Genomic DNA, 15,784 nt, shown 5'->3' with positions numbered 1-15,784 from the left:
AGGCTCACCCCTGGGAAAAGTGAATGACCTATTGCTGCAGGATCTGCCCAAAATTGACTGCTGCAGCCGCAGCACGTGGGGAAAAACACTGTTGCTTTGTTTTTCTCGCACTGCAGCCCCACTCTAGCTTTAGCCATCATCTCACTGATCAAAGCCCCATCTTTTTCAATTTGCACGAAGAACACAGTTTAGAGTGGGTTTAGTCACGAGCTTGCCAGAACAACCGAGAGCACAGCGTGCGGAGGGTACATCCTCCAAAGCCACGCTGCTGCCAATATCTGCCGGTGCAGGCAGCTGCCCACAATGTGCTGTTGTTTCCAGTGCCGGGGGAACAAAGGCTGTTGTTGTAGGCTAATGCTGGCTCAGTTGTGGCATGTGCCTACGTGCACTGTTGGAGCTGGGGGGGGCCATAGGGGGGGCCGGGGGGTGGTATCAGCCCCCAGTGAATGTACAAGGAGGTTTCCAAGGGCTGTGCAGCTCCTGGGTGCTGGCGATTTCTCTACAGCTCCTGTTGCTCCGGGGAGGTACGGCTTTCTGCTGGGACCTGCGGGGTGTCCATCCCTGCCGGTGGCATGGCGGGGTGGGGGGGTGCCTGGGCCCGAGCAGGCAGTGTGGCTTAGCCGGAACGAGGCGGAGGTGGCTGGGGGACGTGAGGATGCTGCGGCTGCAGCCTGTGGGGCTCGGCTGAGAAACGCCAGGTGCCATCCGCCGGTGCCCGGCTGGTGTCTGGGGGCAGGCGTCTCTGGGGGGAGTATTTAGGGATTGAAATGGCTGATGTAAAATCACTGCCTGGGTGGTCAAACAGCACCAGGAGCCTAATCTGCATTTTAGAGCTAGCAAAGAGGTTCTGGTCTTTCCTCACCTTTGATTTGAATATTTTGGTTAAAAGCAGTGATGTGGCCATTTCTAGCTTAACATGCTGCTGCGGACCTGCCTTGGGGTGGAGATAAATTAAATCCCTTTGGAAGCCAAATCTAGTGTAGACAGGTTACTTGATGGTGAAGCATCTGAGAGCATGATCCCCAGCCTCGGTGAGACGTGCGGGGCAGGCGGTGTTTTGGGAGAGGGATCTCAGCAAGGGAGGAGGTTTTATTTGTCATCTGCTAAATCTGTTCTGCCCATTGCCTTCAGGGAAAGGGAGTGGAGAGGGTCCTAATGCTGCGCTTTCCACCACTGGACCTCACTTGGGAATATAAAGTCTCTAAATCCTTTCTTTTTTACATTTGTGTTACTAGCTTTTAGTCAAAAGGAGCACCATCCTTGTGGATGCTGGTAGGAGAAAAGACCGGATCCAGGTGCCGGGAGCACCCAGGATTTTCTGTATCTGCAGTAGCGACCACTGCACCTCCAGCGGTGCCGTCCCATCCTGGGCGACATCCAGTGACCTCCGGCTTGGACAGCTCTCCCCCAAAAAGGTTTCCTTGCTTTCTCATCCCTTTGGTTTAGCAAGCAGAGTGGGAGCAGGCTGGGCTCGCTGCCCCCCAGCCCGGCTGCCCGTCCCCCTTGCAGGGCAGGGACAGGGGGGTGCCAGGCTGCCCACGGGGCTGCCGTGCCCGCTGGCAGGTACTGCTGCTATGCCCCGTTTCCCACTGAATCAGAGAAGTTAAAATCATCTGCTCAGGTCTCTGGGCAGCCAGCAAGACCCTCTTCTCTCCGGAGAAAGTGGGGATCTCCCAGTGAATCCCCCAGCCTGCCCGTCAGGCAGCGGCACAGCAAGGATGCGGGAAAGCAGCTCCCCTGGCCCGGGGCAGCGACCACAAAGGAGAGTCAGGACTCAAAGCAAATTAAAAAGCAGATGGAAATGGCCCCTGAGTCTGCCCGGCGTCAGCTGACAGCCCTCAGCCACTTCCCCTCAGGTTTTAAAGGTTTTAAAATCTCAACCTGTCCCTTTTCTTTTCCTCCCCTCGAAAACAGCGCAGCTCCCGTGCGATGAGGACAGCCCCGCGGACGTCAGGCCTCGCACATCGCCCACCCCGGCCCCTGGCTCCTTCCCCGCGGGGCTTGGGTTTCCCCTGCTCGCTCCAGTGACGCTGCCTGGCCCGACAGGTGCCGGCGGAGCCGCGGCCGCACGCCGGGGTCACCACCAGCGTCTCGGCGGGTCGAGCGGCCGGCGCGGAGCGGGGCGGCAAGCGGACATGCTAACGTAGGGGCCAGGCGCCCAGCTAACCCCCAGCCCTGTGCCCAGCCGCCGTGCCCCGGCACGGCACCCACCCCGGCCAGGGACCCGGCCCCGGAGATGAAGAGGTACGTGGATTTTGGAAGGGCGCGAGGGTGTGTGTTTCCTCACCAGCCGGCCCCTGCTCTCCCTGTGTCACAGACCGATGTGTGTAAGGTGGGAGTAACGGCAGATGTGCCCGTGTCCTGGGAGGGACAGGGGCTAAGCTAGCCCGTGTGAGGAGACCTGTAGCCCCTTAGCAGCCTAAGTTTAGGTGTAATGAAATTATGAGTTATGAAGATGTTCCTGCAGTTTGTGTTGCTAGAAACATCTTGAATTTAATGACTTTTTCAACTTAAAGGTGCTGCATCACTTAAAGTGATGCTGTGAATTCCCTCTGTGCCCTGCAGCTGCAGTCCATAATGCTCAGTTCATGGAAGGGGGTTAAACCTCTTGGTTTAACCTTCCTAAACGGTGAGCTCCGACGTAGGCAGGAGCGGTGGCAGGATGAGCCGTGCCCATGACTATCCCGCTCCCTGGCAGTCACTGCTTCGGTCCTGCTGTTGGGTGTCGGGGTCTTGGGATGGGCAGCATCAGCCCAAAATATTGCACTCAATTTTCAGATCTGGGCTAGATTTTAAGTGAGATTTTAGAGGAAGTCCATTTGTTCCCAGCAATAATTAAGCCTGTTTCACCTTCCCAGCAACAAGCGTTAATCAATCTTAGAAACCTGCCTGGGGAGAAAAGGCAAAAATCTTGGTGGAAGAGTTATCTTGGCATCATCCATCCTGGTGAATACTTGTGCCGCAGTCTGTCCAGGTCACCTGGCAGGTCTCCTGAGATGGCTGGAAATGTTTGACCGGTCAGAAATGGAATTCATGTCCCCAGATCCCGAGAGCTGTTCCTCTCTGCGCAGGGGAAGCCACGCTACCCCCTTGGCATTTTAGTGGGAGATTTATACTGAAACCCATCTTGCTCGGTTCAGCCAGCTGAGAGGACGAACCAGCCCTCTGCTTTGACAGGCAGAGATGGAAGATGGCAGAGGGTTGAGTGGAAATTGGAGGGACTGGCCTGCGGCCAAGCTGGAGCTTATGGAGGGGGCTGAGTTCAGGCTTGTTACTGCAGAATTTCTGTGAGGGTCTTTTCTGGGAAGGGAAAGAGGTCAAGGTGGTGGAACGGAGACCTTTGATGTACCTCTTGGGAGCCAGGTATGTGACTGGCAGTGAACGCAGATGAAATCAACTGTTCCTGCAGGACTCTGTGGCTGTGCCACAGCATCTCTGAGACTTCTGGTTCGCCTTAGTCTTTTCTTGCCTTCATCAATCAAATGTGCGCTGTTTGCACATGTGGCCACTTCCTTGCTACCTGCTAGCACAGTCATTACATATTCTATCTCAAAGAACTACTATAAGACTCCCTTTACTCTTTTCTGCCTCCTGGCTTGTTTCTTATTCACACGGGAGTTTTCTCCCTGGCAGAGGGGACCCAGGGGCTGCTTACTGCTATTCCAGACTGCTTGTCATGAAGCATTTTCTAATGCTTTGGGAGCAGCAACATGTGTAAACCCAGGTTATGCGGTAGTATCACCCCTAAGTCTTGCTGTGCATCTCAGTATTGAAATGTGGTTACAAAGAAGATGACTGTTCCCCTTCCATAGATAGCCTCACCCCAACACTTTCTTTACAGAAGTGAGGACCTTGCTCCAATTTAATTTCATACCTTCCTTTTGCTAGTGGCATCTCATCCCTATGTTCTAGATGAGGCACGTTGTCGAAGGAAAATGAAGATGTGACTTCGTTGCTGGAAATCTTCACCAAAAAAACCTGAGCTAAGAATGAAAACAAGTGACTGAATGAAAACATTTATGGTCAAATGACCTCTTTGACTTTTGCCTTTTGAGTCCTGAGCCTTCTACAAGTTATATATTCCTGGCTATAATATTTGAACCCAGGAAAAACAAGTTGAAAAAAAAGCAAAGCAAAAAGGTCCCGGAAACATTAGGCCAAGCAGATCTTTTAGCATTTCAGATGCTGAAGCTCACTATAGCCGTCTCCTAATTTCACTGCTATTTCTTCTACTCCATTCATGATTAAAGGTTTCACAGAGTGTGTAAGATCAGTTAGTCTAATGCCTTCCACTGTATTGACTGGTTAACGATTCTTCAGAGGGAGGAATAGCTTCCACAACGCATCTCAGAACAGCACTGGTGCAGGTGGCCAGTCCGTTGTTGATACTTACAGGTGATCAGCTAACCAAGAAGTTTTGACTTTCTTTATGGTAGTAAAAGAGAACAAAGAGCATTGCTTACCAGGAGAGGAAAAGTTGTCCTGGAGCATCTCCCTTTTGTTCTGCATTTTCAATGCAGCTTCAAATGCAGCTGTGGTGCGTTGACCATGGCTGGACACCAGATGCCCACTAAAGCCGCTCTGTCAGTCCCCTTCCTCAGCTGGGCAGGGGAGAGAAAATACGACGAAAGGCTCGTGGGTCGAGATAAGGACAGGGAGAGATCATTTACCGGTTACCATCATGGACAAAACAGACTCGACTTAGGGAAATTAGTTTAATTTATTACCAATCAAGTCAGAGTAGGATGATGAGAAATAAAATCAAATCTTAAAAACACCTTCCCCCCACCCCTCCCTTCTTCCCGGGCTCAACTTCACTCCTGATTTCTCTACCTCCTGCCCCTGAGCAGCGCAGGGGGACGGGGAATGGGGGTTGTGGTCAGGTCATCACATGTTGTCTCTGCTGCTCCTTCCTCCTCACACTCTTCCCCTGCTCCAGCGTGGGGTCCCTCCCACGGGAGACAGTTCTCCATGAACTTCTCCAGTGTGGGTCCTTCCCACGGGCTGCAGATCTTCACGAACTGCTCCAGCGTGGGTCCCTTCCACGGGGTGCAGTCCTTCAGGAACAGACTGCTCCAGCGTGGGTCCCCCACAGGGTCCCAAGTCCTGCCAGCAAACCTGCTCCAGCGTGGGCTCCTCTCTCCATGGGTCCACAGGTCCTGCCAGGAGCCTGCTCCAGCACGGGCTTCCCATGGGGTCACAGCCTCCTTCAGGCATCCACCTGCTCTGGCATGGGGTCCTCCACGGGCTGCAGGTGGGTATCTGCTCCACCGTGGACCTCCATGGGCTGCAGGGCACAGCCTGCCTCACCATGGTCTTCACCACGGGCTGCAGGGGAATATCTGCTCCGGCATCTGGAGCCTCTCCTCCCCCTCCTTCTTCACTGACCCCGGTGTCTGCAGGGTTCTTGCTCTCACATATTCTCACTCCTCTCTTCTGGCTGCAATTGCTATGCGTTCTCCACCCCCCCCCACCCCACCCCCCTTCTTAAACACGTTATCCCAGAGGCACTACCACCGTCACTGATGGGCTCGGCCTTGGCCAGTGGTGGGTCCGTCCTGGAGCCGGCTGGCATTGGCTCTATCGGACACAGGGGAAGCTTCTAGCAGCTTCTCACAGCAGCCACCCCTGTAGTCCCCTCGCTACCAAAACCTTGCCATGCAAACCCCATACAAAAGTGTACAGGTTCTTCAAATAACTGAAGTGCTATACTTTCCTTACAGGAATAGGTTCCCCAGCATGAACTTTGAAGCAGAGATTCTGACAGCTCCACATGATAATTCAGGTATTTGGGAGAATAAAAAAGGAGATTAAAGTAAAATGCCCACTCAGCTTGCTATCACTACAAACACGTTTTAATTCTTTTGGCGTTAGAGATTGTTTAGGGAAAAAAAAAAGAAACAGGATGCTAAACTGACTGCAATTCAGGTGATTTCAGGTTTATGTTAGGGTATAGTTCAAAGTGTTGAGGATAGATGTTGCTATCTTTACCTCCAGTAGGACTAGGCATAGGGTTTCCATACATTCCTAACAGAAAGACAGCTGCCAATGATGTGTGGTTTTGGAAACAGTGCAGGCATCCAGTATAAGATTGCGCAGTCCTGTATGAGACATACAAAGTTTTCTTGTTAGTGGCAACTAAAAGCAGATGACAAATAAGCAGCTCCTCAGCAGGCAAAAATGAGGATGAAAATGTTCTGCTGAGTCCCGTCCTTCATCCTCGTTTCGTTTAGAAGGAAAAGCTGGGTTTTTTTTCTATTGAATACTACCTTTCCAATGCTGATCTTACACACTGAGGCTGGCACTACAACTGCCTTCCTACTGCAGCCCTCTGTCCGAGATAGACCCCCGAGCCAGTACTCAGCTGAATGGCATCTTCTCACGAGCCTCAAGTCTTCGTCTTATCGTTGCTCCTCAGACCCAAGCAGTTGGCCAGAGCCTGTGGCCTGGCAGGAGACAGCAGGAAAGTGAGTTTTGCAATCATTGCTTGCAACCCCTTGAGTAGCCCTGGGCATTGGTTCAGAGCTAGAAATCTTGCTCTCAGCCACCCACATTTGAGCGTGAGCCCGTTCAGATGAAATGCTTTTGCTATCAGTTGCCCTTCTGGCCACGAACTGCAGTTCCCAGTGGGGAATTCACCTCCCCAGCAGAACACCACAGTCCCATGCCAGCAAGAGTCGGAAATGAGGTGCACAGCGTTGACTATTTTTGCTTCAGGTGCAGGTGGCAGTTTTTGTGTTGCATCACCCCTAAGAGCAAATGTGCCTACAGCTGGTGATTTCAGTTACACTGTCCAACATGTGCGTGAGCGACAGCCCCTCCAGGTTTGGACCTGCTGTGCGATTGCCTTCACCTTCTTGCCTGGACTCTTGCAGAAAAACACTCCAGTTACCTCCCTTTCTGCAAACTGAGTACCCCATATCTATCTAAGCCTCTTCAGGAAATTATGGGGATATTTTCCTCAGGGACAACTGTAGTAATGAGGCACTTACTTAACAAATACACTGATGTCAAAGGGCATCTAAGAATAGTTTTCAAACCCTGAGCGTGAACAGGTTGAAAAGTGTTCGCATGAGCCCACCTGTTTGGATGGCTCCTGGGCCATGCGTCCTCCCTACCATCTTCCCAAATCTCTGGCTTCTGTTGGGTTGGGTTGGGTTTCTTCCATGAGGTAAGTGCTTTAATCCTTTATTTGCCTTGAAGCCACTAATACACAATTCATATTGTTTGTCAAGAGCTGTATGTCATCCCTTCCATGAGAAGTCTCACGGCCGAGGAATATGTAGAAGCCTTTAAGTCATTTTTGGACCATTCAACAGAACACCAGTGCATGGACGAATTCAACAAGGAAGAAATGCCCAACATCATGGCTGGGTAAGGAGCACTTCCACCGAGGTGGGAAAGCCATCTGTTTTCTTGGGAGGGCAACCTGCTGACGAGGGTCAGCAAACATGTTTAAGGATTTTCTGGGGCATGAATGAACTTTTAATGCTTTTCAGTTTTAAGTCCCTTAATAGCAGTCTTTAGGATATTCTGTTTAATGACTCCAGAGTATGTGCTATTTCAGTTAATACACTGTGCTGCCTCTCAGCTTATGTTAAGGAAAGAATCAAGACCTCATTTTCATGTCCATCTCTTTTCATTAGCTGATTTTCCAAGGATTAAAGGTTTTCTTTGTTGTTCGTTTTTTTCGAAAGAAAGCTCTCTCTTGTGCTCTCTCCCTGCTTTTGGGACTTGATCACACATCAGTCCAAACAGAAACACATAGCTAATTCTTTTCTAGTGACTAATTCTTGGTTTTCTCAATCCCCTAAAACCTCCTTATTTCTATCCTAAGTCGATTTGCATTGCTTAAGTACCAAATGATAATCAGTTTTGTGAAGTATTGATGTAATACATTAAGCTTGGATGACTGCAGTTAAGTTTTAGAGCAGCCTAGATCCAAACGACAAGAAAGATCTTTCAAGTTTGGGTAGTTTTTGGGTGCTATAGAATCTGTATTTTCCATTGAGAAAAAAATATAGGCAGGAAAATTTTTATTCTCCAAATTAGATATATATATAAAATAAGCAATAAAATAATAATTAAAAATAATTTTTATTGCAAAATTTTAATTGAAAAATTTACTTACATGACTCTTAAATTATGCAAAACATTGTGGCTTCCTATGATGCTGATTGTGGGTCTGTCAAAGGGTCTTGAATCTCATTAGGGCTAAGGATCCTTGACTAGCTCGCACCCTGCAGGATTTATTACTCTCTCCCCTCTTGTCGAATCATTGCTGCGGTGCCTCCTCAGATCGTGTGTGGGAAACTCAATCCCTCTGCACAGTCCATGCCCGAGAGCAGAATAAGTCCATAAAGCATGTCACAGCAGCGACGTGCCTGAAGCCCGGGCTCCTCATCCTCGAGCCAGGCTGTTATTAAATATTCTGCTAGGAACCAGAAGATTGGGTGGGTTTTTTTTGTCTTTTTAGAAGTAATTTTTGTAAGGTAAAAATTATTGAAGATTTTGACCTTTCCTCCCAATTTCAAACCAAGACTAATATTGAAAAGAGGATTTCCAGTCATCTGGATAGCCTGATTTTTTTTTTAACTGGGAATTTATATCCAATATTGGAAAACCAAACTTGTCTCCTGAGGGAACAGAGGTTTCGCCCTAGCTCACCTTGTCCCTGCAGCCCTGGCCGGGGAGCGGTGTCCATCCCAGCCAGCCACAGCCCCAATACCCCCGAAGAGAACCCTTCGTCCTGGGGTTCCCCGAGGCCTTTTTGCATGGTGCCAGCCACAGCTTGAAGAAAACTCTCTGGCAGAGGAAGAGAAATACTATATCCTGATGCCTACTGTACTGTGAAATATGAACTTGCTAATACAGGGCTGGCTCCTGCCACGCAGTTGGTTATAGCTGGGCTTCAAAGGGGTGCTCGAATTTCTATCCTAATTCATGTGGCAAAACACAGTTAAATTTGTGGGCCAATGTGGTATCCAGGATATTAGAATTAAAACATGACGTCATGCTACATAGTGTGGCGAAGTAATGTGTACTTATCATTTCAGTCTCGGCAATGGAAAATCGACTATAAATGTTCTGGGAGTTGGAAGTGGCACAGGTAAGGAGCTTAGCAGCACTGCTGATGCTGGGGGACGGGGGTCCCTGTGGGTAGCAGAAAGTGGTACTGAAATTTTGAGCAATGGGGATAACTACTCAGGTGTTAATAACAGTGTTTCTCGTTGAAGCAGAGAACGGCAAAACAGGGTGTGGAGCCAGGATGAGAGCGATGCTCCCTCCCTTCCTACCCTGTCTGCCTTCTGAAACACTGCTGTTCAAATCTCGCAAGAAGTGAGATGAATGTGATGATTTTAGCTTAGTCTCTGCCTCTTGATGACTCTCACCTGACTTTGTATGTCTCAAAGCAAAGAGTCCTTCTCCAGGTTAGGTACAAGAGCATCTTCAAACCTCGTCGGAGAGAATGAGATACATCCGAGAGGTTCATTCCACCCGAAGTCCTGTCTTAGACTATCCCACCTGAAGGGATCTCTTGTTTTGCTTTGCTTTAAGGGATCCAAGATGCAAAAGCAAGGCAATGCTCTGCTCCAGGTGGTGCAAAACCAGCTGGCCACAACCATTAGCATGGGGCCTCATCAGCTTTTTCAAGATGTGTTTCTTTGTTACTACTGTGTTTTTATCCGGTGATAAGTAGGGTTTCACTGCAAATGATATATCCCCCCAGAGAGAAACGCATCTTTTGGAAAAATAGCTTTAAAGCTGTTCTAAATGCATTTGTGCTTAAAAAACCCCAACAAAACAAAAGTCGTGAAACATCCAACTTTGCTCCTAGGGAAACTGGGAGAAAATAAAAAATAGAGAAAAGAAGTGGCAGTTTTATTTGTCAGAGTTTGCTTTTGCTTTAAAAAGTATTTTCAGCTGAATTTTAAGTGTTAATATTTTCAAATGAAAGCATTTTTCTCACTGTTTTTTGCTTGTTTTCCTGAGTAAGAGAAAAATAGCGTTGAATTGTTTTCCCCACTTGGGAATATGTTGGAGCATACAAGAAAGCAAGCAGGAATAAATCATTCAGTTCTCAATTACACTCCATTAAGTAATATAAAACCAAAATTCTGACTCCAGGAAAACACAAGGGAAGAATTAACTTTTTGCACTGTCCTCATTTTTTCTTATTTATTTTCTCTTCAGAAGATGTTTTAAGGGAAAAATAAAACCCCTAACATTTCCTGGGTTTCCTGGGTAGCTGCCCCTCACAGACTCGCACCCCTTCAGCTTGCCCACGGCTGTAAGAGCTGAACTTCTGCAGCCGGGCAGAGGAGTGAGCTAGGATGGCACTGAGCAAAAGGTTATATCTGATCCCTGACCTTTCCAGGCTTGGACTCCGATTTCACAGAGCCCCCAGAATTAGTTCAGTTGACAAAAATATTTATGGGGATTAGTGACCTACTCCACATCCTAAAAGACTGCCAGTCAGTCCAGATCACATCTTCTCATCCACCCCATATTTTCCCATGGCTGGTTTAACTATCATCTCGACTGTAACCTCCCAGTTAGTGCCAGCATGGGCTCCTGTTTGCAGAGGGGTTTCACTCCTCTTTCAGCCTCGCTGTGGTTACTGCTGAGGGGTTGTTGCTGGCAGGGCAAGCTGCAGCAGAGAAATTCCCGCTCTGAAGCATTGTATCTTACTGCTTGTTTTTGCAGACACTCCAGTTGAGGATGTTATTACCTGCTCTTGCAAAGACTGGGTTTGGGCATTACAGAGATGGAGTAAAAAAAAGCCAAACAACTTTTAAAATACCCATTTGCTGTCGATATACCCATTTGCCACCATCAGTGGCGATGCTTTGCCTCCTGCCTGCCCTGAGCCTGAGGGGAGCCCACGGCAGCACCTCAAACGGCTGATGCTTCCCACCCCAAGGCACCTACTAACTGGCATTTAGATCTGTCTAAAGTGATTCAGCTGTTTGCTATAGGGATCTGCCTTGAAATACCAGTGTCAACAGTACTGGTCCATGCACCCACCTTCAACGGATGGAGCCGCAGCCTCTTTCCTTCTGCCTTTGGCTAGCCCTGCACTGCTGCCACTGAATTCCTCAGCGGTCTGGGATATTTTCTCTCCGATTTCAAAAGACTCGTCCTTCCTTGAATGTCCCTGTAGTGCTGGCACGGCTGATACTTCCCTCCTCGAATTCTATTTACTGCAACACCTGCCAAAGATGACGACTTTTCTCATAGCTGGTACATCAGCTGAAAGGCTAGGGAAGATGCAGTATCTCGTATCAAGCCCTCTGTGTGTGATATTTGCAAGGGCAGGATTATTTTTAGGCCCCCACCATCAGCTACAGACAGGATTCTCACAAAGGTTCACTCAAGGTGGTCGCCTCTGCTGTTTATTTCCAGTCCCATCCACAGAGCCAGGTGGACTTTGTACACTTGGTGTATTGTGGCCTTTCTGAAAGAAAGAAGGGTGACCTGCGTCACCTTGAAAGAGGCTGGGAACTTCCTAGGACAGAAGGACAGACTGCCACTTGCTCCTCCAGAGCTCAGACAACAACAGAGGAACACCAATAGCTGAATTTGCAGGGCACCTACACGCCAATATATGACTCTCTATTTGCAACTCCAAGTTAACAACTAGTTAGTAGATGCCCAGCGCTGAGACCATGTGGTCAGGCCCCAAAGAGGGAAGACCCAGGGTACTGCATGTTCCTTGAGGTGTTCAAGGAATGTGTGGATGTGGCATTGTGAGACATGGTTTAGTGGGCATGGTGGTGTTCGGTTGATAGTTGGACTTGATGATCTTACAGGTCTTTTCCAACCTTAGTGATTCTGTGACTCTGTGAATGGGTCTTTCCTCTTGCCATGCAGTTCCCCAGGTCTCTAAGCCAGGTCACGCCATTGGCAGAGCAACCAGCACCTCCCCACGGCACTGCCAAAGGCATGGACCACCCTGTGCCACATTGAAATCACACAACTGTGCCAACTCCCTCCATTCCCCCATTGAAACTTTGCATTTTTGTTGAAAACTAATGCTTGCTGGTTGGTTTTTTTAAACATTGATCTTTGACTATTTTGACCTGTCTGTGCCATGACCCAGAGTATTGCCATTAGCAAGTTTCTGGGCTGTTGCTTATCTCTTCCTTGTTCTTGGTCTTATCTGTAACTATATGTTACCTCGAGCAATAAGATATCATGGTAAGACTATCACCGGGTTAGATGCCGCCATGCAAGCCGCAAGGTAGAAAGTGCCTCACTTCTGCTTGGGGGATTTGCCAGCAGCAGAGGCAGCAGGTCCACCGACATCCTTTCATCTCATTTATGTACTTTTTAAAGTAATGAATTTGTGTTTATTGAATAGGTGAGCAGGATTTGAAAATGATCAGGATACTACAGGCTGCGCACCCGGGGGTCTTTATCGACAACGAAATCATAGAGCCCAACCCACGGCACGTGGCAGCTTACAAAGGTAAGGCTATACCTGCTGCCTCAGGTATAGCGAGGACTGTCGATTTGAATGATGAGTTTTTCTGCTGGTTTGTGAAATTAACGTTTTTTTCCTACTTTTTTAAAACAGAGTTGGTGAATCAAGCTCCAGACCTGCAGAATGTCTCTTTTATTTGGCACCAGCTCACTTCCTCGGAGTATGAACAACAGGTGAAAGAGAAGGGTGCACATAAGAAATTTGACTTCATCCATATGATCCAGGTAATGGAGTATTGCTTTAATTAGCTTTAACTACTGCCTTCATTTCTGCTGTATGCATCAAGTCAGGGGGAGCAGAGCTGAGCACAATTCTCCCATGAACAACAACTTCTGCAGCAGCTCTACAAACACCAAACCTCATTCCCTATCCACTCTGGGTTTGGTCTCTGGTTTGTACTGGTTTAACTGTGTATGGTGGGTAACAAAAGAGGATGAGTCTCAGACCATCACACATCACACAGAGGCCAACAATTATGCTTTGCTGCTGCAAAAAGCTAGAATTTTTTTTGCTTAATCAGAGTAGTTTGGATGGCACTGAAGGGAAAGGTTAGTGAACGAACTCCTGTGTCAGGTTTTGGGTCAGAAATTATTCTGCTGTGTCTCTGATACTGATGAGACTGATGTTGTATGTGCCAATTATATTTTATAAAAAGTCTGTTATTTTCTCACTTTAGTGGCTTTTATTTAATTTTTCTTTTATTTCATTTTGCTTTCATTTCATAAGAGCTGATTTCACAATCAGAAAGTGTTTCAGGGGTTTGATGGCTGGGTTAAGGACTAAGTTACAAGTCCCGAGGGCAGCCTTTGAGATGAGTCCTGCTTCATCCTAGTGCAAATTCCTCAGCGTCTGGAAGAGATCCAACCTGTCCCCAGCCCAGACATGGCCAAGAAATGCCCCTGGTGATAAGGACCACCCAGAGAAACCAGGGGACTCTCCTCTGCATGTGTTTTCCTGGCACAAAATGTCACTGGGCTTGAAGGGCAGCGACGGGCAGGTCAGCATCCAGCTGGGGGCCAAGGCTGAGCAGAGGGTCCCTGAGTCTGGCCCAGGCCAGTGCCAGCGGAGAGCTGCTTATTCTCAGTCCTGTGGGGCATCCCTAAAGGTCCGTGCTGAGTTAGGACAGGCTGGGAAGCAACTGGGAAGTAATTTAAAACAACTCTATAGAGACAGGGTTTAAGCCTTTGAAGGGCCATTGCACGGTGGAGGAGGAATAATGGCTGTGTGTATCTCTGTCACTTCTAGATGCTGTACCGTGTGGAGGATATTCCCAATACTATCAAGTTTTTCCACAGCTGCCTCGACCATCATGGTAAACTGCTGATCATAATTTTGTCAGGTAAGAGGGACCTTTTATTTTTTTGCTTCATTGTTGGGGGTTTTGAAGTGCTTTGATGTTTGAGAGCCACAAATATTTGTCTCGGGATTTCAGTAGCGCTTATTCTATAGTAATTGAATAAAATAAGTGCTGTATTTCATAGGGAGCGTGCAATCTTGGGCTTAGTCTCTTGGACCCCAGTGTCTGATGGGACCACTTAGGCACAGCCTTCGAGCTCTTGCTTCCCTGCTTATGAAGTAGATGAACTGCTCCGTACCTCAAAGAGACCTCCTGCGGTGAAATTTCTGGATAGAGAGAAGTGTGGCTATTCATGAATGAGGGTCAATCCTTCTTCATGGTGAAATCAGCACTGTGAAAACACAACTTGAGCTCTGGGAGGACCCATCTTTGGGGCTCTTCCCTCCGCACAGCGATGGCCCAGACCTCAGCAGGACAATGGGCGCTGCCAAGAGCTGCGGGCTTTATGTCAGGACAGGAAAAAGAGGCACTTACAACTTATGAAAAAAAAAAAAAAGAGTGTTTTTTCCAGTGTGCCATTCATGAATCCCCAGCTCATGGTGTGGTGGATAAAGCACACTTCCCCGTGTTTGCCATTAAAACTCCCTCTCACATTGCTGGTAGGCTGTTTCCCTTGCTAGCTAGGACTGGCTTTTTCAAGTATGTATTCTTTGATGTGCACTTAAAATTGAGCTTTGATGTATAAAAACATCTGCACCATTCTAGCAAAGGGGCACTTAATAGGTAGCATGCATGTGCAGGCTCAGCTCATTGGTACCCCTGTGTGTACTCCTCCTGGGCAAATCCAGTGCTGGAGACCATATCCTAGGAGTTGCCTTCAAACAGAAGAGTTTTTGAAGGAGGGCTGAGGGACATCACAGTTTTACCCCTCTCCAGGCATGGACATTTGTAAGTGGACTCAAGTAAGGGGAAAGCTGTCCTCCTGCTCCTGGCACAGTCTGGACCAGCAGAAAGAGAGCATTTCAAACTCATTTAGTAGTTGCATTAGCTGGTGTTTGACTGCCTTGGCTTTGCAAAAGTAACCTTCCCTCCTGCTCTGGCAGACAGTAGCGGATGGGCCAGCTTATGGAAGAAGTACAGACACTGCTTGCCTTCCACCGACAGCGGCCACTACATCACCTCCAATGGCATCACGGATGTTTTGAAGAGACTCGGTGTTGAATACCGCGTTTATGAGTTCCCATCAGGCTGGGATATCACCGAGTGCTTTATCGAGGGCGACCCGGTTGGAGGCCGCATGATGGATTTCCTGACGGGGACAAAAAACTTCCTGGGCACGGCCCCCCCGGGGCTGCGGCGGCGGCTGCAGGAGGCTCTCTGCCAGCCCGAGTGCAGCAGCAAAAAGGACGGGAGGATCATCTTCAGCAACAATTTGAGTATGATTGTGGTTGAATCCTAGAATGAGGACCAAGTGCAGAAAACAAGCTAGGGTGGGTATAGGGGCGATGGGGTTGCAGAGGGCGTAGCGTAGAAATAAGGCAACTCGCAGGCAAGAAGGCAAGAAATTGGGGCTCAGCTGCAGCCTCCCATTCCCAGCCAGGTTCAGCGGACACTGCAACACTGGGAATGAGCTCTTTGTCCTGCTGAGGTCAACGGAGCCAAGATTTCACCCTGGCTATTTAGTCCAGCCCTAGGAGAATGTTTTCCAGAAAGTAAAGAGCTCCATCTCACTAAAAGCCTACATGGACCTTTTTTTAATGGTATGCATCCTGTCTGTGCTTTTGACACTGGGATTTCCACTTCTCTATATGGCCAGCATGTTTACATACCTAAAGACATGTCTATATGACCAGGTGCTGCTTTGCAGCCGTCAGGAGGCTGCAGCCCCTGTGCTGGCTGCATACAGACCTGCTGCTTCCAGCTGCGCCAGGACAAAACCGGCACGGTGTCCCCGCTGCTTTGCACCCAAGTAATGATGTACCTCACTGCACCCAGACCTG

General features: G+C 48.6%; 1 protein-coding gene across 1 annotated transcript; it reads left to right on the top strand.

Moving 5' to 3' along the window:
• Positions 1 to 373: 373 nt before the first annotated feature.
• LOC104257522 (carnosine N-methyltransferase 2) lies at positions 374 to 15,243 on the top strand. Its single transcript, XM_059820505.1, has 10 exons — positions 374 to 524; positions 1,915 to 2,098; positions 2,131 to 2,244; positions 5,724 to 5,785; positions 7,236 to 7,374; positions 9,057 to 9,109; positions 12,365 to 12,472; positions 12,581 to 12,711; positions 13,733 to 13,826; positions 14,888 to 15,243. Exons 1-10 carry the CDS (start codon positions 374 to 376, stop codon positions 15,241 to 15,243), a joined length of 1,392 nt encoding a protein of 463 aa, XP_059676488.1.
• The last annotated feature ends 541 nt before the right edge of the window (positions 15,244 to 15,784 follow it).

Source organism: Gavia stellata, chromosome 8 (genome assembly GCF_030936135.1).
Source record: "Gavia stellata isolate bGavSte3 chromosome 8, bGavSte3.hap2, whole genome shotgun sequence".
In the NCBI taxonomy this organism is placed as follows: domain Eukaryota; kingdom Metazoa; phylum Chordata; class Aves; order Gaviiformes; family Gaviidae; genus Gavia; species Gavia stellata.
The sequence above is the reverse complement of the archived record's forward strand: the minus strand, read 5'-3'. Positions and strand labels throughout refer to the sequence as shown.

Coding starts and splice junctions, on each gene's coding strand:
- LOC104257522 (XM_059820505.1), top strand. CDS start 374: ATGTGCCTACGTGCACTGTTGGAGCTGGGGGGGGCCATAGGGGGGGCC. Junction 525..1,914: donor GCTCCTGTTGCTCCGGGGAG/GTACGGCTTTCT, acceptor CCTCGAAAACAG/CGCAGCTCCCGTGCGATGAG. Junction 2,099..2,130: donor CACCACCAGCGTCTCGGCGG/GTCGAGCGGCCG, acceptor CGGGGCGGCAAG/CGGACATGCTAACGTAGGGG.